General features: G+C 37.5%; 2 protein-coding genes across 6 annotated transcripts in view; one reads left to right on the plus strand and one right to left on the minus strand.

The window, feature by feature from the left end:
* Nucleotides 1-1,077: 1,077 nt before the first annotated feature.
* Nucleotides 1,078-8,714, minus strand: SPCS3 (signal peptidase complex subunit 3). Its single transcript, XM_027635598.1, has 5 exons — nt 8,486-8,714; nt 5,853-5,926; nt 3,157-3,233; nt 1,899-2,014; nt 1,078-1,526 (listed from the first exon to the last, which is right to left on the minus strand). Exons 1-5 carry the CDS (start codon nt 8,626-8,628, stop codon nt 1,394-1,396), a joined length of 543 nt encoding a protein of 180 aa, XP_027491399.1. The 5' UTR covers nt 8,629-8,714; the 3' UTR covers nt 1,078-1,393.
* ASB5 (ankyrin repeat and SOCS box containing 5) overlaps nt 8,489-24,857 on the plus strand; it is a 40,065-nt gene continuing 23,696 nt past the window's right edge. Inside the window, exons 1-2 of one of the 5 annotated variants that reach the window (XM_027635592.1) lie at nt 8,491-8,560; nt 14,383-14,437. In XM_027635592.1, the coding sequence (XP_027491393.1) occupies nt 14,424-14,437 (14 nt within the window). In that variant the 5' untranslated portion in view covers nt 8,491-8,560; nt 14,383-14,423. Of the gene's footprint in view, nt 8,561-14,382; nt 14,438-21,234; nt 21,487-24,857 lie in introns of those variants that run through there. The other 4 variants (XM_027635597.1, XM_027635594.1, XM_027635591.1 and 1 more) reach the window with 4 other exon arrangements.

The following is a 24,857-nucleotide window of genomic DNA, read 5'->3' on the forward strand; positions in this document are numbered from 1 at the left end:
TTGCAATTTCAGACTTAGTTTCCTCTTTTTCAAAGTTCCCAGCACATTTAGAACATTCCATGTCTGTCAGTAAATTAACTTCTGTCATACTTTGAAGATATATGTGTACATTAAGAACTATGCCAAGAAGGTGATTGCAGTGTGTGCTCCTTCTGGTTATACAACGATCTAAACCCACTAGTTGATCAGCATAAATCATCATTATTGCCAAGAGGTAACTCTGACACCCTGTTCCTTCGGTCCTCCCAACTGTGAGCATTCACAGCTGTAGCTGAGTGAAGGAGGACACAGAGTAGGATGTGCAGCCACAGAGATGCCACTTTTACAGCAGAGGTGCTGACTGAAACTGCTACACACTGCTTCCTACTTTTCCTGGCTGATGCAAATCAGGAAGAGTTGTAGGTAGATTCATGTAATTCATGTAGATTACTCAAGCTGGTAAATCTGTCTCAATTACTCTAACTTACCATGGGGAAAGATAGAGTATTTTGTAAATGTTTTCCCAGACCGTTTTGGACAACATCTGTCCCATTTCTTGCTATGGAAGGTCTCCTCTAATATTAGTTGTCTCAACCCCTTCTGAAACAAGCATGTTCATTCTTTCTGCTGAGTAGATCCCAACAAAAATCAAGAGATTTGTTGGTAGACAGCCTTTCTTTATCTAAAACTTTTATTTTTCTTACTGATTTATCCTTATGTCTTATGCTGAAAGTCTTAAGACTCATGCTGAATAGATTTCTTTTTATTCTTCCAGTTTGCTGCATTATAAGCAATTATTAAAATGATCTATAATACAGAACTGTATGGGCTACATCAGTGACACTGAAAACAATTTCTACAGGCTGACTGACAGATAATGAACTATCAGTTTTCCATGTACCTGTTGGCAGTCCCAGAAAGGGCCAAGCTTACCCTACTGTAACAGGCTAAGCATGCATTTAGCAAAATGCTGTAAAACAGGATAGCTGTTTCCTTCAGGCACTCCTAGAAACTAGCTCCAGAAGGTGTATTTGAGTTCTACAATTAATAAATAACTATCACAGTACTTAAAAAAAGCCCAAACACAGGAAGACTATCTTCTGGTTTAAAAATATTTATTTAAAAGAAAAAGAGCTCTATACCCAGATGGCCAGGAAAAAAAATAAAAAAATCCTCAGTTCCGCCCCCCAAAACCATTACTCTGCAATTTACCTTTCCCATAAGTTTCAGCTTCAATGTTTTATTTAGAAAAAAAGAAACCTGAACTTTAATTTCTTTTTTCTATGCTGTTAGACCTGAGGAAATTAAGTTCCTTTCACTGAAAAGTTGCATGGGATGTGAGAAGAAACCGCAATAAAATGTATTCACAATATACAAGTATAAAAATATCTTGCGTATGATTCAGTACTATAATTTAATAACTTTTTGTTGTTTCATAGGTATCTGGGAAAGGTACAGACACATGTCCTGATCCTGTTACAAGAGGTAGGATTCCAGCATTTGGTACAACATTCCAGGAAAGAGTCAAAGTGATGTTCCTGTTTCCCCTGCAAAAGCAACAAAGACTATCAGCACAAATACTCAACCAATTTAATTAACAGTTACTAATATTAAATACACTGGGATACAGACTGTTTTTCTGGTCCACTAACAGTAAGCTTTTTATTTTTATGTAGTTAATTCATGAAGTAATACCTACCTTTTTTTTTTTTTACTTAACTCCTTTGGAGTTGAGTGCATCACAGAAACAATTCCAATAATAGTGAAAGCAGAAACCCAGAAGATTCAACAGGCTGACAGAGTATCAGACAGAATATAGGTACCTTACCACAACAATAAACATGTATATATAAAATACAAGGTATGAGAGTAAATCAAGATACCGTGAATAAGAGCAATAAAAAAAAGGATTTACTTACTTGAGACCATTTCCATCATCAAAGAAAAAGTACTTCGACTTCATGTCTTTTAGGGACAGCCTTGGGTTATCTCCTCTCAACATGATTTTGTCCCAGAGGACCACTTGATTTAGAGCCTAAAAATACAATTATAGTTAAGTCAGTAAGGTACCTTACAGGATCACATTCAGACATTGGAATTTCATAGCATTATTTATCTGAAAACCCTCAAGTACATGCTTGCAATTCATAACCAATTTAACAAAATAATGCCTTACAGAAGGGGAATCTAGTACTGCTACACAGTGAAGGGTGGAACAGAATAAATGAAAACAAAAAGGAACACCTTAATAAAACACAAGAAAACCATCTTAAAAAGTCATAAGCTTTGGAAGACTTACAAAGCATGATGGGTTTTCCTTTTGGATTGCAAAGGTAAATCACTTTTAAAGCAATATTTATAAATAAGGGACTTAAATTGAGCTATCATCACTGCCTAGGTATTGACATTTTTCCAACTTTAAAGGAAATCTCAACTTGAATTGCAAGCATAACCCCCCCTCAAAAAAAAGGAAAAAAAGTGGTGAGATAGTTTTGTGCAGCAAGTTAAGAACCCCCTCAAGCTTTCGCTATATCCTTGCAACATGACCACAGTAGCTTTAACTCGAATTCAGTGGCACCATGGCAGCACGGTGTTTCATTACAGTAATTTTTCCATAGGCTGTTCCATACAGCTCCTATTAGATCAGTGAAGAGTGTCTTCAGCTACCCAAAGTAACAACATCAGTAGCAACTTAAAGGATGCAGCAAGGCCAATTATTCTAAGGAGTATGACAAGATATGACATGAATTACAGGGCTACAGTAACTGGTATTGGCAAACACTTCTGTGATCTATGAACAAAAGATCCACCACACCAGGCCAGACCAAAGCCACTATATTTTGTTTCTAACTGAAGTCATCTGCAGAGTGTTAGGAAAAAGTAAAATGGACAGAGAAAACAAGTGAAAAAACTCATTTGCAAGTGTATTGCAACACAAAGCATGTGCTACTTTTCTCCCATTCTACTAGTAACATATCAAGTCAGGTTTCATGAAGGTGAACCTCCTACCCTGCAGTTAAACTGTCAAGAAAATAACAGTCACGAAGGCCAGTAAAAACAGCCCAAGCTAGTAGGAAATGCTGGTGCCTTAATTCTTCCCAGCAGAACTACAGAAAGTTTAAAAATAGCTATAGTACTAAAATGGGTAATTGCCTCAACCTTCTTTTTGATACTTACATTGTTTTTCGTTGAATATTCTGCAGACAAATATAGAAACAATTGTTTAACATTCCAGTCAAATATACTCTGCAGATGTATGCAAGTTAAGAAAAATACCATACTGTACTTACATAACCTTGTTTTACTTTTACTAGATCTAAACAGACTATGATAACTACAGAGAGTTCTCACCTTTCAATATACCTCATCTTATTCATAAATCAGAGCACTGCCATATATTTTAATCTTATTAAAGTGACAGGTTTTTAGTTGGTTTTTTTTACTATTTATGAAATCTAACAACTATTTTTCCTCCAATGATTTAAGAGTTCTATATTTGACACTGTAGTTAGTAACCAGAATCCTCAGCTAGATAATTATAAAACCTTAAACATAAAAGGCATGACAGAATTCTTCAGTAAATATCCTCAAGGCAATTATTTATACCATCAGATCCAATTGTGGATCGAAATACAATAACATTAAACAATATAATAATAAACAATACAAAATTGGCAGAGCACAGGGTATTCAAAGAGCCTCTAATACCCACAACGGAGAAGTTAGAAGCTGGAAAGTATTTACTATTGGAAAGGACACAAGAAATTAGAAAACTTTATTACCTACTGACAACAAAGAAAGCTCATTAGACTGGAACAAAACTCTGCTCAGATTTTTGATCAACAGTAAAGAACTGATGACTGCCCTTTGAGACTGTCAGTATAACAATGCTGGGATTGTAAATAATTGTCTGCTTATTTAACAATAAAATGCACCATGTGTGACTACTAAGGAAAATCCTTTTAACTCTCAATAAAGATTAGCTGTAAATTTTCTCAGTCCTCTTTAGTATTCTATTTGCCATTTTCTCAAGAATAGATTCCCTAACTAGCCTCAAAATCTGTTGTATCATCTTCCACTCATTCATCTCAAGACTAAATCACGTTTTTAAGCTACTAATTCAAAAGGCAAGAAAGGAAAGAATCAATTATTTAACTGCTGTCACTGCAAGAATAGGTAGAGGCATTCTACTTGAACATTTTTTGTCATCTAGCTGAAAATAACAAACAAGATTCTGAAGATCTCCTTCACAGGAGGAATTCATACCACTTGCAAAAGTCAGCAACAACTTAAGTAAGCTTAAAGGAGTTCGTGAAAACTGTATCCTTCCCTTTCCTTTGCCTAATTTATTTTTCTAACTGCCACTTTATTTAATTTTTCCCAGGAGTAACAACTTGTTTCCAGTAGTTAAGAGAGCCCATGAACCTGTATTTCTTTAAAAATTTTGACTAAAAAAACCCTACCAGATAGTTGCATTTTACAGCTCTAAACATTGCAAGGTTTATTTATGCCAGGCATGAAAGATTAAGTCAGACTCTTTATAAAAAAAAAAAAAATAAAATTACTGCTACTATTAGAAACCATTAAACCATGGAATCTTTATGCCCACATACTGCAGACTAATCCTTGTATGAGAACATTTCTTTTAGAGGTCCTGTCCTGCCTTGCTCTGCTTCCACCTATATATACTGCACACAAATCCATGCATCTATTTTAGAATTTCAGACTCTGATTTTAATATGTATAAGCATTTCATAGATAAAACTCAGACTCAGGAGCTTACCTCTTCTGCTTCCATCTGATTAAAAAAAAAAAAAAAATCCTCTTATTACTGTGCAAAAATCTGATTTAGTCTGTCCAGCATTCATTATCAATGTTTTATTTTGTGTGGTTTGCTTACAAAACAGTGTTCTTCAGAACAGGGAAAATGAAACACAAAGGTAATCAATGTCTTGCCTAACAGTGACAAAAACCAGCAGACAGGGAAAAATCCCAGCAATCTCAGTCCAGCTGCAAAGCAAGGCTTAGTGTAATCACCTGAGGTAAAGCATGCTGCCTCATATTTGGTACTGACTTCTGCAGGAAAACACAGATTTTTCTCAAGAGCCTAAATTCTAAGGATAATTCCCTTCTAGTGTCTAAAAACTTACTCAACACAAATGAAAACAACCCAGAAATACCCACAACACAATTCTCTTTCCCCAGTAAAACCGAGGATAAAAGGGAAGCAAAGAAATACAAAAGAAAACTGCAAAACTGTAATAGCAATTGAGAAAGAGGACAAAAAATAATGTCATAAATTTTGTAGTACATCATATGCTTCCCAATGAATTTCATACTATTAAATGCTAAATATTAGAGCATGTAACACCTAAGCAAGTAAAGGATTACAATGTTTTGTTTATTTTTAAAAGAAGATAGGTACTTCTATGCAACTAGAACTTTGAAAGCCTCATGACAAAATGAGTTTGAAAGGTGTATCAGTTTCTAGATTTGGTATGACAATCACAATAATATGCTATATAAACTCTAGCATTAATTCACTCCTCAAACTACCAATATAAACTTCACTCAACAGTAATACTGTCCAGATGTGAAAATGCACTTGGCATTATTAGATACAGTGCACTTCACTATTTTAAAAGCAGGCATTAAAAAGAGAAAACAACTTGTCATCTAAAGACCAACCAGTTATTTTGTTGCACTGCCATAGCTATGCAGAATACTACTTTTTCCTGCTTTAAATTTTTATTTTAAGACAAATTGCTAGTTTCCCCAAGTCCCGAACATTTGAAGACTATAAGGTAACAAAAATAGACATCAAAGTGTTCTTATTTCAAAAGTTGGAAAAACATTTTTTCCATTAAGGATATCTGCAGTAATGTCAAATGTGACAAATCCCAGATCACTTCTTTCTCTAGGTCCAGTGAAATCTTCTACATTTTTTCTAAGACAAAACAAAACACAAGATTAATCTTTCTCATTATTTGTCTTTTACACATTACATAAATTATGACTGTTATCAGATATTTCCTTCATCCATTTTCTGTATTTTACTTTAAATACTTTTGGCTAAAACATAATCAATATGACAAACTATCACCTATCTTCCAGAAATTAAGATGTCCCAGTTTTGAATGACAGGCCTTGCCAGCATACTGGTCTAAGACATACATGTAGCCTACAGACTTTTTCCTCTTAACAAAAATCTGTACCTCTCTGTATCTAAACTGGACTACATTTCATTTCAGTAAAATATGTGTTAGCCATGCCCAAATATATAAATCTGATTGGAACACTGTCAGCATAGCTGTCTCCTGGCAAGCATTTTCAATATTATTTCTCAACGTTCCACAAAAGAAAAAAAAGCCTCTAGTGCTCATCTTGTACAAGACACTCCAACCATTCCGATAAATGAGTTTAGGTGTGTAGTTCATACAAGTTTTGAGATTTATCCCTGTACAGTATAAGTAGCAACATAAAGAAAATGCTTATTTTCCTCTACATTATGGAAAATCATATCATTTTGGAAGGTTTCATTAAAAAGCCACATTTGGAACAATATCTGACATTGCCATACTAAACCGCAATAGAAAAAGAAACTGGAAAAAAAAAGAAACAGACACACAGCAGATATTTCCATATGTACTCATAAAGCTTATCAATTTACCCAACTTACCCTCTACAAAGAGGAATACCATAAGCAATCAGCTTGACAATCAGCTCCAAATCTTAATTCCTAATGTAGCAAATTTTTTACAAATTATGAACTTCATAGTTACATTTACTCCAGTTCGGAAATTAGTCAATTAAAATATAATTTTCTTAAAAAACTAAGTTTGGTAATCTTAAAAAAAAAAACCAAAAAACTGTTTACCAGTGGACAAAACACTTTTGGGGACACTAGTTAAGAAAAACAGCACCAAAACTTCCTGATTTAAGTCTTGCTATGAATTTTCATCCCTTTGCAAAAAGCAGTATCTTTTGAAGTAGTAAACCTTATCAAGCACTTCACTTAAGCACTGCCAGTCTTGTGCAGTAGCAGGTCCTAAGGCTGGGGTCTGCAGAATGCAGAAATTCAAGACAAGCAACTGAGGCGTAACATCTCTCAGTAATACCAGATCTGTGCCTCACAGATGGCACTAATAATATAAATTACATCCAAATTAGGCATTAGCAGGTTAACTCATTACACTGAGCTCACCATAAAACTCAAAAATATGCTTTTTATGACAGTTTTATGTTGGTTGGAATACTCAGTCTAGCATAAATACGAAGTTTCTTTTCCTGTGGTATTAAACCACTCTGAAAGGTGATGGCAATCCCAACTCTCTATCTGCATTCATCTGCCCTCTCAAATCCTGCTGCTAGCCATCCAACGGTGCCACTTACCTTCGAGTGGCTCCAAAGCTCCACAGAATCATCACAGAATCATTGAATGGCCTGGGTTGGGAGGGACCTTTAATATCACCTAGTTCCAACCTCCCTGTCGTGGACAGGAACACTTTTCACTGGACAGGTTGCCCAGAGCTTCATCCAACCTGGCCTTAAACACTTTCAGGGATGGGCTGCTTTAGCTCGCTAATCTGGGCCCAAACCAACTAACCAAAAAAATATTAGCTGAGTTAAAGCAGCTCACTGAAGTGTCCTATGAGCCTGATTCCCCCCTGGAGCTCTGGTAAAGGGCCATGTGGCCAGAAGCAGGACCAAAGACCTCCACTCTTTGGTGGCAGTAGCAGCTGCTCAACTGCATGTGAAAACCATTGCCTTCCATATCATACATCCTTAACTTGGCAGAAGTGTCCTAGGACAAAGCTTCCCTTCCGAAAAAAAAACCCCACAACAAAACACCACCAAAATTGAGAAATAAAGGTTCCCCAGCACAAGTTTGCATCAGAACATTTTGTCTGTGGGTAACACTTTTGATGTGGTATTACGTGTCCTACATCTGGTGCCTCTCGCAGAATCGAAGCCATCCCAGTCAGTCTACTTGTCACAGACAAGAAAGGACGACAGGCTATCAACAGGGAAATCTGAGGGAACTACAGATTAGAAGGAAAAGGCACTACTACCGGATGACCACAGGATAATTTGTATGCTCATCTGGGTCCCTGCCTCCCCAAAGCTGCCGGCAGCAGTTCTCGACTCGGCCGTGAGCCGCCGCTCCGTTCCGAGCAGGGGCTGGTTGCGGGCCCGCGAGCCCGGCAGCGGCCGGTACCGCGCGGGGCCGGTCCCCGAGCGCCGGTCCCTCAGGGCTGCCCGGAGCGAACCGCCCCGGCCCCGCCGTCGTGGGGCTCCCCCATTGGCCGGGCGGGAGCGCGCAGGAGGCCGAGCCCGGGACGGCCGCGCCGGGGGCCAGGGACAGCTGCCCCCACCGGGCATCAGGGTTCCCTCGCCCGCCCCGGCCGTGCCCCGGCGGTCCCCGAATCCCTCCCCTCCCCGGCGGGCAGCAGCCGCCGCCACCGCCCTCCTCCGCCGCTCCCGCTCCTCTCCCGCCCGCGCTCACAGCGTGACCCGGGAGACGGCGATGCTGACGGGCACGCTGCGCTCCTTGAAAGCGGTGGTGATGAAGCAGCCGAAGGTGAGCGCCGCCATCACGCTCAGGGAGAAGGCGAAGAGCGAGTTGGCCCGGGACAGCACCGTGTTCATGTTCCCGCTCGGCCCGGCCGGGACTGCGACCGCGGATCGGTGGGGGGCGGGCGCGCGGACGCGGCAGGAAACGGCGGCGGCGGCAGGGAACGGGCGCGCGACCGCCAGCGGGGGGGCGTGGCTTCGTGCCGGCTGGGCGGGCTCCGGGAGACGCTAGGCCCCCCCGGTGCCCGCCCCTGCGCATGCGCCAGCCCCCGCCCGCTTCTGCCAGGCGTTGGGAGGTGCCCGGCGTCCGGCCCGGCACCGGCATGGCGGCGGTGCGGGGGCTCAGGGTTCGCTTCCCTGTCCGCGCTTCAGGGCCGGGACGGACCTTCTCTGGTACCGCTCACACTGGGGAGTCCGCAGAGACAAAGGTTGTGTGGCCTTTGGCTGTGGCGTGCCAAACCTGACTGAGTTTCATAGCACTGCTCGTACGGCACTTCTGCTTACGTCTGGTGTACAGAAGAGAAAAACACATGGAGACTGGACGTGCCCGCTCGGTTGCGTACCGTTTAGCTGTCGGTGGTTTATTTTCCCTGTCTGCCCTGCGTGGCCGTGGGAGGTCTCCGGTGTGGCGGGCCCGGGGCGAAGGCACAGCCGTGTGCCCTGGGAGCGGCCCTGGGGGAGCTGCCTGCAGCTCTCGCCATTAACTGCGGCAGTATATACGTTCTTGTCCTAGTTTCTTGGTAACTTTGAGAAAATGAAGGGTTGTTGCGTACTGGAGCATTTCCTTTTCTGAACTGTTTGTCACCTGTTGTGTTTCCAAGGCATTGGTTTTTAGAGTCAGGTTGGTATTTGTTCCTCTGGTGGATTTTTTTCGTTTGTGTAATAAAATGTAAATAACATTAGAGGTGAAGGCTTGTGTTTTCACTTGAAGTCTATATCTTGCTTTCACTGGTATTGTGATTTGCCAGTCCCTACCTTGTTTCTTGTAGGATGTTCCTATTCATATCCACATTGTTACACACATTCTCAGTATTGCCTAGAAACCTAATTTAGTAGCTGTGCAGGTTACTGGAATATTTTTCTTTACCAGATGGCTCGATGATCCCACATCATTTTCAGGGAGAGGCAGTCTTTTACGTTACTCTGCCGATTTGGTTGAAATTCCACTTCAAATTGGTGCTATCAAAGCTTAATTTATGTAGTGAGGTGATTTCTAACTCCTTTCCAAGGCTCCTACTTGGTGCCCATTCCTGCTTCCTGGGCCTGCAACATTATGAATGTGAGAACCAAGGGGAGCGAGAGCTTCTACAATGGTTTGAGTTGAGGGTTTTTTGGTGTTCCCACCCCTTACTTTACTGTATTAAGTATACCAGGCCCGATTAATGCAGATTTCTCAGGGCTGACAACAGGTGTCAGCAGTGGTTTAGTTATATTTAACTTCCTCTTCCCAGTCCTAAGGTTTCAGAGTTGCAAATGCTGGAGGAGGAACAGGAGTTCAGACGCAGGGGTCTGAAAGGGTGGAAGGCCTCATGGTGACTGAAGGGATAGGAAGAAGGTGGTGACTGTCAGGCCATTCTGAAATACCTATGTTCTGTCGTAATGCTGCTGTTTCTTTTCCTCCCAGTAGCCAAGAGTCAGGTCTGGGATTCAGGGAAGAAAAGTCAGGGATCGGAAAAGGAAAAAGATCATACTCATGCTTTTAGTTTCCACTCAGACCAAGGAACCTGTAACATGTCTGTTTAGCATTATTATTAAGTGTAGGGTGTTAAAGTACTTGTGGGGACATTCCTTGCTTTTGGGACCATGTGTTCCACTATGCAGTTGGTTTCTGTGTGTCCCTGCATTTGCCCCTCTGAAATCAGTTTCAGGCCCGAAGAGGGGAGGCTCTTTAGGAGTGTCCTGCTGGTAAGCTCCTTACCAGTTTGCATTTGGTAATTCTCAGCCTCCCTGGTGTTCCATAAGAATTCCAGCAGCACAGAGAGCTTCTTGTTTAAAGTTTTTTGTTGGCTTATTATTTTGTGCTCTTCCAAACATTAATTATCGTGATGATTTATGTACCAGAACATATTGTTATTGAAACCTTAGGTAACTCTTACTGAAAAGTGGGTGCTTTTCCCCAAAATATATGAAGATTTAGAAGCATCAAGGAAGCTTTTACCGCTAACAGGGGAACCTAAAGGTTTCAGAAGTTGTAAAATGTCTGCTGCAATCAAAAAGATAATTCAACTGTGAACATTATTTTTTTCTTGTCTCTACAAACAAAAGGCTTAATTGCCTTTGTTCTTGCTTTTAGTTCTTATAGTTGCTGTTTAGAGTTTTTCATATTAAGCAACTGTTTGTTTAATAAAAGAAGTGGCTGTTGGGGAGAACTTAAGTAACTAAGGTAGAACTTAGAGGAGTTAATTTTTGAAATTTCCAAAGCAGTAGTCAAGTACCAAAATCAAAAGGTTTATCCAAAGTCATGTGTTCTTAAGGCAATGAATATGGCTGTTGCTTGTGTAGGTTTGGATTTATTTTAGTAGAACCTTTCAATAAATGTCACTTAAAAGCACATTATGCCGGGGAAGACAGATGGTGTAGTTTATTCAAGGATTGATCTGTTACTGTTTCAGAATAAAGAAACCTTCTATAGCTTTTTAATGACTGAAATTTTGAAAAATCAAAGTAGGAGAAAAATTTTGAAACAGAGAAGGCAGTTGTGAAGGGAGAAGATAATTATTTGCAATAGCTGTTTGCTTGTACATTCCCAATTGTTCTGTGAAAAATATAAAACTGGTATTTTGTAAAGAATAGTGACATAATATTAATGTTGAAAGTCACTGTCAGCTAAATAAGTTATGCTACTCTGAATGGATCAAATACTATAATTATGAAAACAAATTTATAGAATCTTGGGGAGGCAGAAGGGTTTGGGAGACCATTTCCAAGATGCAGTGGTATACATTACACCCCAGCAGTGTACTCTGCCAGACCAGCAGTGAACCTAAGGCATGGCAGTGCTCAGGCTGGTTCTTATTTCAAGAAATTTCATATTTTTCATTACAAACTCATTGAACAAAATCCAGAGATAGGATTGGGAGCAGGTCTGAAATGTAGAATTCTTCCTTCTTCTATCCTTCCCCAGAGTTATCCTACTTTGGAATTGTGTTTTTATGCACTCTTTGATCTGTTAAACATGTTCTTTTTTATAATGTTGGCACTTCAACAGGATTGATCCCTGTCAGCAGCTGATGATTAGTAGTCTTCGGAGGGAGTGTAGCTTGCACTCTTTGGTTGATACATTTCTACTCAGATGTTCAAGTTACAGTGTGATTCCTTTAATCATCTATAAACAAAATGTCAAGTGTTGACACTGACCATCAACAGAGATTACTATGAGTCCTTTGTTTTCCCACTGAAGTCATATTGGTTCTAATATGGTACACACAGATGGGAATGTGGGGGTGGCTGACAGTTTAGGGTGTCTGGTTTGTGAATTTCAAGTGAAGGGGAGATATTAACTTCAGCCCAGCTGGCAGCACCTTTAGTCTTCTTGGGACTTAAGTCTCTGACTAATTTTGCAGGTCAAAGTTTAGGTATCTGTAGCATCTTTGGCACCTAGATAGTTAGATGAAGACTGTATAGATAACTTTTCTGATCTAGGGATGTGTATCTGATTTTTTACCAAAAATGTCTAAATACTTTCTTGAATTTGTCTTCTATTAATTATTGAAATGTTAATTCTTTAAGACACAATAGCTACACACAGCCTCTTAGGCAACTCTGGGTAGGACGATGAAGATTAAAATTAATGTGACCACAAGCAGCTTGGGGAACTTTTGTCTCTTGCAACAGGCTCCTTTCAGTTGGCACCTCTTCTGGGTGGGGCATTTTTACAGCTGGTGTGAGAAGGCTGTGGCTAAGAGAAGTAGGCTTTTTAAACCGCATTGAAGGGGTTTTGTTTCTAACCTTCTTCTCATCTCCATTTTTTTGCTTTGGATCTACAGAGTATGGAGAATAAAAAGATAAGCAAGAAGAAATTTTCACTCGCCTTCATAGTATTATTGTGAGTCCTTCAGCAAGAAAATCTCAGGGTAAATTTCTGATTTCAGAATGAACTTTATACTTTAGAACACTCTTGGCTTCAAAATCAATATGTTTTGGAGCCTGACAGTTAATTTTTGGCTCCTGGGAAACTTGCCCATTCTGTGGCATATGAAGCCATGTTAGGTAAATACATTACTGATTCAGCCTAACCTTTCACACTTCATTGTCCTTTGTATTCTGTGGCAAGAAGCTGAGTGCTACTGATCCACCTCACCCTGGCTTTACCTCATTCACTCAGCCAGTTACGAGTTCTTCATCACAAAGTATTTTTATGTCTCTTGTAAAAGCACCAAGCAGAGACTGTCATGCCTCAGCTTGAGGAAAAGGATGCTTTACGGGCTCTGTCACAATGATGTCATTTAGCTGATACCAGTTTTAGTGGATGGAAAAAACCTTTCTGTTATGAACACTAGTCATGGGAGTCAGTGTATAGTGACATATGCTTGCAGAATATACTCTTAACTCCATCCCTACCAAGTCATGATATTGACTCTGTAATTTCCTTTTATTAAGAACGTTCTTAGGCACAAAAATATACTTAACAAGAAAGGAGACAAATTAAACAACTCTTAGTCTAGATGAAAACCTAGAAAGTTTGAAAAAGGGGATATAAAGTTAAACAGATGATTTCAATCTTTTTAAAAATAAAAATAATTTTTTTAAGAAAAAGATTAATTAAAGAAAAGTTTAAAGACAGCCTATAATCTGGAATAAAATTAACAATTTTGAAAGGAATTCAAATTGATGACAAAATATTCACAACTCATTTTTTTTTTTGAGCAAACTTTTCAGTTTAGAATAATTGACAATTGTTTGAACTTGATGATATAATTTACGGGTCTTACACATAAATAAATAAAACATTACTATGGATCCAAAATAGCTTCATAAGACCAGGTAGTATCAATTCAAACAGCTGAAGAGGTCTAGGTTTCAAAGTGACAGAGAGGTACTAGTTACAGGTGGAAATCTGGTGTTTTGAAAACTGTCAGTTAAAACAGAAAATTTCTGTCGTGTTCATTTCTCATGTACAAACTGTCTATGTGATGCAACCCAAATTTATGCATCATAGCTCTTCTGGGATTTGAAAGCACATTTATTTATATACTTATTTGTTTAGAAATAGCTATTTAATAAGAACCTGTGACATTTTTGCAGTTCATTAAAGAAAAGATTAACTGTAAAAACTACAAAAAATACCAGGTTCAGTTACATGAATCCAGATTACAAGGTGGTTGCACTGGTTACTAGAGAATAATAAAGTTAGTTCTTTCAAGCTAGTTGAAATACCAAAAGCACAGCCTCTGTGGTACCACAATCCTAAGGAAGAGGTCGAGTTAATTTCTGAAGAGGGAATCTGTGTGGTTGGCAGTGAAAGAAATTGTTTAGAGCCAAGAAAGGAACTATGTAAAGGGAAAGAGAAGTAAAATGAGAAGACTCTTGCAAGTTTCACTGATACAGCTGTATCAGTACATAAGGTCATCAAAAGTATCCTACATATACTCCTAAGTACCCTTAGGAAGAGGCAGCATCTATGTGCATTTTGACATTACTCTCCCCTCACAGTTTGCTACAACTTTTTCCACGGGATTATTTTCTCTGTACCAGAATGGACTGTAGGGGGTGTGAAGGTTTTTTTCAGTGTAAAGTCCATCAGGTTAGTTTAAACTCATGAACAGTTTAAATTGCCAGGTTTTGAACTGAAGAGTGTACCAATACACATTCCTTTCTCTTGATTTCCAGGAAGAAGAGTGAGGGGCAGGAACCTCTAGCTGAGGAATGGAATGGGCAGCTGGAGGTGGTAACTTTTTTAACTCCTGGGGGGCAAGTTTTGCTAGAGTTTGTCTGTCAGCAGGCTGTGTGTGCCTGCTGTCTGACACGTTTCTGGGGTTAGTAATGTCTCTAAGTGCACACATGACTTATTTTGGAATCATCTGTAATACCCTTAATAGTTGAGTTATGTTAGATATCCAAAGAGGACTGCAACAAATACTGTAGGACAAACTTACTATGTTTCTAGCAGAACTTGGATTGAATTTACTTGTAAGCAGATTGGTTATACCTGCTTCTCTTCTGTGTAGAATTTTACTGTCAGTTATTAGATGGACTGTTAAAGCAGATCAAGACTGCTTATATGATATTGTGTGTGATAGCAGGGACTGTTTGATACTGGAGTTGTTGAAGGGGCATCTATTACCATTACAAGAAGCAACTATCCAGTGGGTGTATAACAAAGTGATACAGATTTAAATCTCTATATATTTTTACCAAGAACTGAGGAAGGTAGAAAACTGGATTTTCATAATTGCTTAAATATCTGAGTTACTTTTCATGCTTTTAAATCCATGTCATATAGAGAATGTCTGTTATGTGTAGAGATACTGATTGATTTTTAATCTTTGGCCAGTAATTCCATTCTCTGGACATACAGATATGCAAGTCTGTATAGTAGAACTACTTTCTAAGACAGGAGTAGTATTTTCAACAAAAATGCAAAACACCTCAAAAATGCAAAAACCCTCAGTTTAAATTCCTTAAGAGTTAGCAGTAGAATAAGCAATCTTTTCATTATGTTAGAAATGAAAGGTTTCATCATTCATCACCAGAATAACTTGATTTGTATAGAACCTAAACTGTATCAGAGCACTGATTTTAATACATACACTGGAGGAAAAAAGTAGCCATCCAAAGATATAAATTTGAACTTTCTAGAGCAGTTTGAGAACTGATGGAAATAATGTGCTACACCAAAATACAGAGAGAAACTATATGTAACAGAACTTTTATAAGATAGATTTTTGCGCATTAAAGCTTTTTAAAGGAACTGTATGTTTTATAGTCTTATGAGAGAAGACAAATGGTGTCTAAATACATAGCTGTTTAGTAGAATGGGTGTCAAAAGTCAGAGTATGACTACTAAGAAGAGAAGGCTGACATGTTTTAAGATACGCTTCTTTTTTCCTGTTATACCACTAAAGATGTCATTGCATTGCATTTTGAAACAGACCTTTGGTTAAAGTCTTTGGTTGGGTGATCAGGAGACTAACGTGAATTATGAGAACTGCAGAAATCTGAATGAAAAATAACTTTGGAAATGAGTTACAACTTCACGCTGCATGGTTTGTGTAGATCCTGGATAGACATGGCATTCGGGAAGAAAAGATGTAAAAAGGAGATGTAGGCCTTTCATTTGTTTGGTTACAGCGTTATGTTTGCTTCAATTGACAACACAACTCTCAGGTTTTTGTGCTGAGAATTTGGCTTTGTCATGGTGCTCAAGCAAGTGTCTGTAGAATTACTAAGGATAGCAGTGGGATGTGGTAAAAAAGCAGTTCTTATGTGAGCCAAGTTTGGTCTTTTCTGGACCAAAGTTTGTGTTCTCTACCTTTTCATCTTTTCATTCCTCCAAAACAGTAGCACGAAGTCTGTACTTTGGTCACCTCTTCTCTTCATATTTTATGAAGAGTAGTGTTTGGGTTGTTCTAATGGGTTTGAGTTCCTGTTTGGAAAACGACTCATCAGCTGTTTGATGTCTTCCTATCACTCCAGCTTCTGAATTTCTTGTAGCTATCAGTTAAATATGATTTGTTGGGGGTTTTTTTCTGTGCCTAAGCATAAATGCATAATATACTTAATTTATGAATGAGTAAATAATTCTTTTCAGTGAATTATTGAAATGAATGTTAAATATTTTTTATTATTGCTTGATGGTATGTCTGCCTTTTGTCTTAGCTTCAATGTTAAGGTAACATTTTAGATAAAGAGGAAATACATTTTAGAATACTTCCTCTGAGCCTAGATTTAGTCAGTTCAAATGCTTTCAACAGAAAATAGTGGAAAAAATTGCTTAACATAGATGAAGACGGAAATGACATGAACAACATTCAGTAACTTCAGAGGAGTCAGGAAAAATTTTTAGGATTAGCATCCCATACACCTATTATAATACAAATCAGTGGGCCACTAAGCAGGTAATTTTTCATTCTGAAATAGGCATTTCCTTTTTAGTAGCTCATGCTTCTCAGCATTTTTGAGTCCTTCATCTAAAAGTAAATATGTTTTCCAAAATTAAAGACACAACATATGCTGTAAGGAAATAATATTTCTAAGGGTTTTACAGTCTTTAGTATTAAAAAAATGCCTTCAAAGAATAGATAGTCTATCAGTTGTGTTATTTTTCTTGTGTATCTTGCCTTACTGAAAATTAAGCACACTGGTCTGCTAAAGCATAGAGAAAAAATTGCCAGACTAAAATAAAGAGTTTATGAATGTGGTTATGTAATTAAACATAGAAGGTAGTGCATCCTTTTTTTCTAAAAATTATTGGTTGAGGATAAATGGTGTGCTAGATTTTGGACAGTTTGAATTAGCATAAACAGGTACCACTGCTGAATACTTTCTTTCTGCACTTGGCCACTACACAGCAAGGCGTTAAAGGGCAGGCTACTTGGTCTGAGCTCTGGAGTTTGAAATGAACCGCTTTTAAAGTCATTATAAATGGCAGTATTGCTATCTTGATTATATTCATTATGTTCTTTAGAAACGATAACTGACCAAGCTGCATTAGAAAGGAATTTTAAGACCACAAATTCCAACATTTGAAGTTTATTAAGTGGTTTTAAAATTTAAATATTTAATTGCCAGAAATGGAGAAGCATAGCAGAGAAATTACTACGTTGTTCTTGTTTTATTTGCTGGGAGTGTGCTGGTATGTCAGGTTAGGGGTATCCTTTCTATCACAGTATTACTATGTTCTTAAACAAAAAAAAAATAATCCAAATATTGTTTATCTGTAGTGTAGGTTGTTGTTACAGTCTGAAATTCCGATCCCAACAGAAAAGGCACTGCTAGGATTAAACAGGAAACCTTGGGCCACAGAGGCTGGGGTAAAAACCACCATCTAAAAGATCAGACAAGATCCTGTTGTCCTGATCTCCCCCAGCAGGATGTAGAGACACTTTCATGATGCTATCAGTTATCCCATTGTTTTCTCCCTCCCTGTGTAAATCTTTTTCCCCTTACGTCACCCCTGTTACTCGAAATGCTAATAGATTGTGGAATCCCCTGTTTGGAATAACCCTGCCTCCTCATTAGCATGGAAGCCCTCAAGACCCTTAAATAGCACTCGTGTGTTCAATAAATGATTCCAGTTTTTGCCTCTATATCTGGGATCTTTATTAGACCATTACAGGTTGTTGTTATGATAAAACGCTAAATGCTAAAATAATTCACCTGCTATCCCTTTTGTAGACCTTAAGTGAATGAACATTCAGTATTTAATTTTATTTAGATTTTTTTATCTGATTTTTGTATTAAAATAAAAATTATTAGATACCTAGTTAGTTTAAGTATTCTTTTCATCAGGATATCTGAGTGTTTTGTTGACAGCAATGAAGTCATCTTCAGAATACTACCCATTTTATAAGTGAAAAATTGAGGCAGAGAAATTTCATTCCCAAATTGAAAACTATATGGGAAATGTCAACATCCAGATTAAGCCATTGCTCTTTTCAAAGTCTTTGATATTTTTATAATGTTTTATATTTGTTACATATTGGTGGTGCATTTCCATTTGGAAGTTTTCATTATTCTACAGTGCTTCAAGACCCAACTCCATTCACTTCATGTTGCTGTGTAATAGAAAATTCTTCATGGCATCACATTGCCTGTCAGATCCTTTATTTATTTACCTATGCTTCTACTTTATGATTTCTATTGCAGCAGCTGTAGTTTTCTGTTCCTGGCTTTCCCAGTCTGCATGGGCTTGCTCTCAACTATTTTATATTCAGGTCTCGGGATTCACATTGCTGGTTCTTCCAAAATGCCGTGTGGGCGTTAACATCTGAACAGTTGCTCAGTTTTCATGACTGGGTGCCTCACAGCACAGTTTGCCAGCAAGCTGTAATGGTAATTTCTGTAGCACTTTAGTAGCCTGAAATTAGAATAGACTTGGTTCTCCTGTGCAGTTGAGAGAGTTTCCAGTTAAACTGGCACATAAGAGTTATAGAGCTCTAAAAAAAAGGAAATATCATGAGAGTAATTTTGCCAGGTTCTGATAACTATGTGTGAGCTGAAATTCTCAAAACTCAGGATTTCTTTCATCTTCATGTAGTTTATCACTGAAGAAGGAAATTTTTGAAAGGATGGAAGACGAGCCTTGATACAGGAATAATCCTCCTGGTCAATTTTCATGTTGTTCCTAAAAACAGTTTTACAATCTGTCAGATTATTGAAGAATCACTTATGAAATATTAAATGCATACACAGCCTTATTTTTGAAGATTTCTTAAAACTTATTTTTGTTGAACCTTTGCAGAAAAATTCAACCTGAAGGAAACTACCTAAAACCTGAGAAGTTTATTTTCAGTGACTTACCTACTGCTGTTATAAGAAGCAGGAAACAGTGTTATAAGGGGAAGATGAACTCTGAACACTCCTGTTAACTCCAACTGTTATTTATAGTAATTATTATTTGGATTTTTGCCCCTACAAAGAAAGACTATTTTGTTAGTTAACAAAACATGAGAGAAGTCCAGATGGGAAAGCACAGGTACTAGATGGCACAATATGAAGTCAAGAAAAAAGAGTCACATAAAACACCATAAGGAAGAAAAGGGCTTACCATAACATAATGGTTTTTATGTTTTTTTCTTATTCTGCATGGTAAATTTTTAAATCAGGTACTTAAAATAGCTGGTGAATTCTGTGGACTGATCAAGTTAAGCATAATAATACCAGCAAAATATGGAAGAAGTAAGAAATTCCAATACTGAGTGTGTTACTAGGGAAAATACCATTTCTATTAATGATTGAAACGGAAATTGGCAGTGGTAGCTCAGAACATAATGCCTTTTATCCTTGTGGAAAACATGACACCTCAATTCAGTGTCAGATAACAACGTACCAAATATAAACAAGGATTTTCATTTGGCATTTTAAGTACTCATTCCCGCTTCTAATAATGGTATGAGGAAAACAGTTTCTTTTCTGACTGGATGAGAAAACGCCTATAAATGAAATTTAGTAAAAAATTGCATATATAAACTGCTTTTTAATTGCCTTTTCTAGTTATGATTGACTTTTAAGTAGATTAATTTTTTTTCAAAGAAAAATATTGAATGCCTGTTTCTCTCAAAGTAACCACAATTCAGTTCCTGTCTGTTATAAATCTTGATATTTATTTCTGAGCACATTTCCTTTTATCATTGTCTTTTCTTTATTTATATAGGGTTTTTTAATGTATTTACCAGAAAACATTATAGTTTCTGACTCTAATAAATTACTCCTAGAGTTATATGATGTAGTGTCTCATTTTTTCCACTTTTCTTTCAAGAATACAAATTTGTATTATATCCTTAGTATCTGCTATGCTGTTTGTTGAAGTCAGGGGGATCTGTGGATGCAGTGACATTTGGATCATACTCTTTGTTCCTGATGGACAGTTGCCAACATTCTAAAATATTTTTTTCTGACCACCAAACAAGAGAATCCCGGATAGAATAGAAAGATTTAGGATTACTATGGGTAGAGTATTTTAAGCTATAATTCAAGACACTGTTTCTTTTATTTAAAAGAAAATATAACAATTTAGAACAGAACCCTTTCTTGTGCTGCCAGGATTCTTTACTTTAGGATTATAGTTCACTTAGGCCTCTAGTTCTGATATTCAGCTCCTCGGTTTGTATCATGTTGCAGCTCAGCAATTAACTCAGCAACTACTCACACTAAGGAAACAACTTGTGCATGACTGCTGATGACTGTGAGTAATAACTTTATAGTATATAAGCAAATGAATTCTTAAAAAATCTGAGGAATCTAGATTCCCCTCTCTAAAACTGACCAAGAAATAAAATCTGTCATGTCATAGGTTTAAAATAATATGATGCAACACAATGAAATGTGTATCATAAATATTAGACATTTTCCATGTTGTGTATTTACCACTGCATTTTAATTAATTTAGTTTTAGATGTTCCAAGGTGTTATACATAAAAATATCTAGATGTTTTATTCATATCATCTGCTCTGAATACTGTTTTTCGTATAAGGCTAAAATCTATGTGTACTGGATGCTTTCATTCAACCTGAACAAAATAATAAGAAACTGTCAAAGCCGGAAGATATTAATCTGTTTAATGTGTATTTCAAGTATTTACTGATGTGGTTCTAGTTTTATAAGAAAAAAATATTAGTGTAACATAAAATGGAAGTATCACAAAAAAGCAATTGTACTTAAGCAGCAGGAGAACATATTTTAGCAAAAAACTGATTACCTGGTTTAGTACCTGAAGTTGCAGGTTTTAAAAATAATACTTTTGAAGGTGTATTTTAAAATGTATTAATAGGGTAAATAAATGAATAAGAAATGCAGAATTTGGAATGCAATAGACCTTTTAAGTGGAATAAGTACATCCAGGATCTTGGTACCTGCTATCCCACTTGAATATCACCAGGCTAGCAGTAGCGGTAGTGAACTCAATACTATGTACAGTATAAATAATCGTCATATTTTGAGCAGCAGGCATCATGACCAGCTGATATTTTCTTTCCTCGGGACCAGTTGTTCCCAGGAGTGCATGGCTGGAGCCATATGATCTTATCAACACATTTGAGAGCCTGACCCAAACAGTGAGAGAGATTTTGCTGCAGCAATGACTGTCATAGAAGAAAGTCGCCCTTTTGCACAGCAGTTATCCAATGTCTACTTTACTATACTTTCACTTTTTTGTTTTAAACTTTTTGTGAAGATCAGCCTTGCTATACTTAGCCATTTCTACATTGTGAAAGGAAACCGTAAGGAAGCAGCAAGGATAGCTGCTGAATTTTACGGAGTTCCTCAAGGACAAGGTATATTTGTACTTACTATCTTATCACTACTGTTTGGGAATTCTGTTGTTACTTAAGGGGTTTTTTTTCAGGTAATTACTTATCTGCTAGCCTCATTTTATATTCAGTTTGTCATATGCATGTATGAGTAGGTTTTTTTTCTGTAGTTCTTGCTATGTTTTGTAGAACAAAAATTATATTGTTAGATTATTTAAGCTTTTTTTTATATATATATTTTTAGAGTAATATTAAGTTCAGAGCAAAACTGAAGTATCACAGCCAATGTCCTGTTAGAAGAGAGGCCTATACTTAAGATGGCTGTATATAAATAAGATTGCCAAATACTTCCCAATCTAAGGCTGTCTTCCCAATTGCTCCTCAGGTTCCCCAGCTTACCATGCGTGGTTGAAATTTTCCATGCTTAGCATATGATTATTTTGCACCCCTTTAGTGAAACTAGTCCAAATATTTCTGAGAATTATTTCTTGATTAAGATAAAATTTTCTTACAGTAATTTATTTGAGAAGATATGGTCCTTCTATACTTTGAATAAGTTAGTGTCTTGGCACATATCAGGAAACCTAGTAACTCTTCAGCAGGGTCAGGTTTTGGGCATCTGTATGGGAACCCTTCAAATTTTTCTGGGTTGAAAGCTCTTGTGAAAATTCCTTCTTCTGTTTGCTCAAGCAGAACTTTAGCAGTGCTGGGCACTACTGTTGCCCCAAGCTCATCTGTAATGAGCCATTTTCATTCAGTTCTTCTAGTGGGTCACAGAACACTCTCTCTTCTGAATTGTGGAATCCTGGTGCCTGACTGAGTGCTGGTTTTGCTCAGCTTGGGATCCCTGCTACCTTGCTCATCTTTATTGCTGTTCCTTGTATTCTGGGATGACATCGAGTTTGAGTTAGGCAATGGAACAGGAAGACTTATCTTGCCTCTTAACCACCTTTACCACTCATCTCTAGGTACCATGAACATGAAGAAACAGCCCGAGTTAGATGTAAAAGAGAAGCTACAGAAATCAGCCAGAAACAGTTTCAAACCCGATGTTTTCAGTCTTTGATGTTGGGACTAAAGCTAGGCATTTTGTGGGTGTGTTAAGATTTGCAAACCAGACAGAGAGGCTTAAATCCTAAAGCAGGAATTAGCTTACTTTGCAGAAGATTTACTCAATAGGGATTTATATCGTGTTTCTGCACAAGCTCTGAAACCCAGGGGTTTTATATCTGAGTATGTTAAAAACACCAATTGAACTATTATGCATGTGTATTTGTGTGTGTATATGTGCAGATATATGTGTGTGGGAGGGGGTGTGTGTATATGTATAAATTCACTACAGTAAGATGGGAAGAACCCAGGCAGAAATACTTGCAGAGGATGGCCTCACTTGAAATCAAGATTTTTTGCCAGAAACTGCTGGCTAGCTCTAAGGCAGCTCATTATGGGAAGACTGACACAGAAGCTGGGTAAGGAAGGAAAAAGACTTGGGAAAAACTAGAGGGAAAAGAATTACATGCATCAGGTTGGAGAGTAAAATGATCTCTACAATGTTACCTGTTGCTGAACCCAGGGGTCTGTAATTTGTTCGTTTGTCAAATGTCCAATCTATTATCCCTAAATAAATGTATTAATAAGCATTATAGTAGCTGGTTCATGCAAAAGATGAAAATCTATCACTCAGGTTACTGTTTTGGTCAGGTAGCAGAGGTTTATATTCATTTAAAGGCTCAAAAATCCCAGAGTTTCTGGTTTTCTGCTTGGTTCATTAAAAGAAAATAATTAATGCAACTATTTTGTGCTTAAACTCTACTTTTTAAAGTTTGACACCTGTGTGTCTTCATTTTTCACTGCCCAACTTGCAGTATTTGATTCTGGATTTGTCACAGTTTGAAGCACATGTTCAGCTAATGTTACATAATCTGCTGTTCATCCCTTTGTTGTCATTAACAGGACCAGTCCTTGCTCTTTGGGATGCAAATAAGTCTCCTCAAATTACTGTTATATCTTGTCTTTTCTATACTTTTGTTCTATACTATTGTCTCAACTCACACCTTGTTGTGGGATTTGGTTTGTTGGTGAGATACCTCAGTAGAGTTTATACAATACCATGTAAAAAGTATCCTGTTAAAAGTAATATCTGAAGAATGTACAGCAAGTAATGTTAAGATACACCTTGAAATATTGCATGATAAAATTAAATACTGAATATCCTTCTAATTAGTGACCCCATTTTGTGTTTTTTCTTAAGCAGCAGAGAAGCCTTGGCAGAAAAAAAAAAACAAATCCCACCGAAATAGAAAATTAGCCCATAATCTATCATTAGCTAATTGAAGTTTATAGTGTTTCAATAAGTAATTCAAATTAGAGGAAATGTTACTTTTCATTTTCTAGTTATAACCTGATTATATACTCTCAAAATTCTGTTAGTGCTGGTATTTTCAGTTTGCCTGTAATAGTAAAAAATTACTTTTTGCTACTATAATGCTTGTCTAGGACAGAGTGCTATAATTTTAAAGACAAAAAGAACCTCTGGAAATAATGTATTACTAGCACAGGTATTATTTCATACTTGCTAGATCGAGCTCTTAAGTTAAAATAAGCCTTTCTTTTATGAAGCCTGTATTATGAGGGCGTTTTAGCTACTGAGCAGTAGGTTTTGGTGGAACTCCTTTCACCAAACTGATGGTATATGGGTCGTTTCAGGTTTTGAGGCCCAGAGATCACATATTTCCTGCCTGATTTGTTTTGTGGCTTGTTCTTTATTAAATACAAGGAGGCAGCTTTATGTGTGTCATCTGCCTTCTGTGGTCTTGTTGCTACATATTAGTAGTGAAACAGGTCATACTTTGTTCTTTAATGTTTCAGGAATATTTTCTCTCTAGTTTTGATACCAACAATCTATTCTAATTGAATCTATTCTTTGGATCTCATGTGTATGTGAACAGCTGGTTAGTGTCATATTAGTTAATTAAAAGTTATTATATTGTTTATGGGGCATTGAAATATAGGATGCTAGATCAGTATTCAGTATCAGCTAAGGCCAAAAAGTGCATATAAAAGCTCTACTAATTGTAAGTAACATTAATTTGTTTATGGAAATGATGTCTGAGTAAAATTTTTCTCGTGTACAGCTGAAAGGTACCTTTAGAGGTAAATTGAATGCTCCAGGATCAAATATACATGAGTTATCTGGAAGATGTTTGACTTATTTGTTTTTAAAATGCTTACTAATAGTGATTTCTGCAGTGTCCTTATGGAACCAGTTGCAGTTTTTACTGTTCTCCTCACTGGACTACTTCCTACTTCCCCCAAGACCCACCTAAATCTTTATTCCTGCAAACTGAATGCTTAAAATGTATTTGTTTTTCTCCGTGTATGAGAAGTAATCAATT

The sequence above is a fragment of the Corapipo altera genome, unplaced genomic scaffold (assembly GCF_003945725.1).
Source record: "Corapipo altera isolate COAL_440 unplaced genomic scaffold, ASM394572v1 22b, whole genome shotgun sequence".
NCBI lineage: Eukaryota > Metazoa > Chordata > Aves > Passeriformes > Pipridae > Corapipo > Corapipo altera.

Coding starts and splice junctions, on each gene's coding strand:
- SPCS3 (XM_027635598.1), bottom strand. CDS start 8,628: ATGAACACGGTGCTGTCCCGGGCCAACTCGCTCTTCGCCTTCTCCCTG. Junction 3,234..5,852: donor CACATTTGACATTACTGCAG/ATATCCTTAATG, acceptor TAACTTGCATAC/ATCTGCAGAGTATATTTGAC. Junction 1,527..1,898: donor GATGATGGAAATGGTCTCAA/GTAAGTAAATCC, acceptor TTGCTTTTGCAG/GGGAAACAGGAACATCACTT.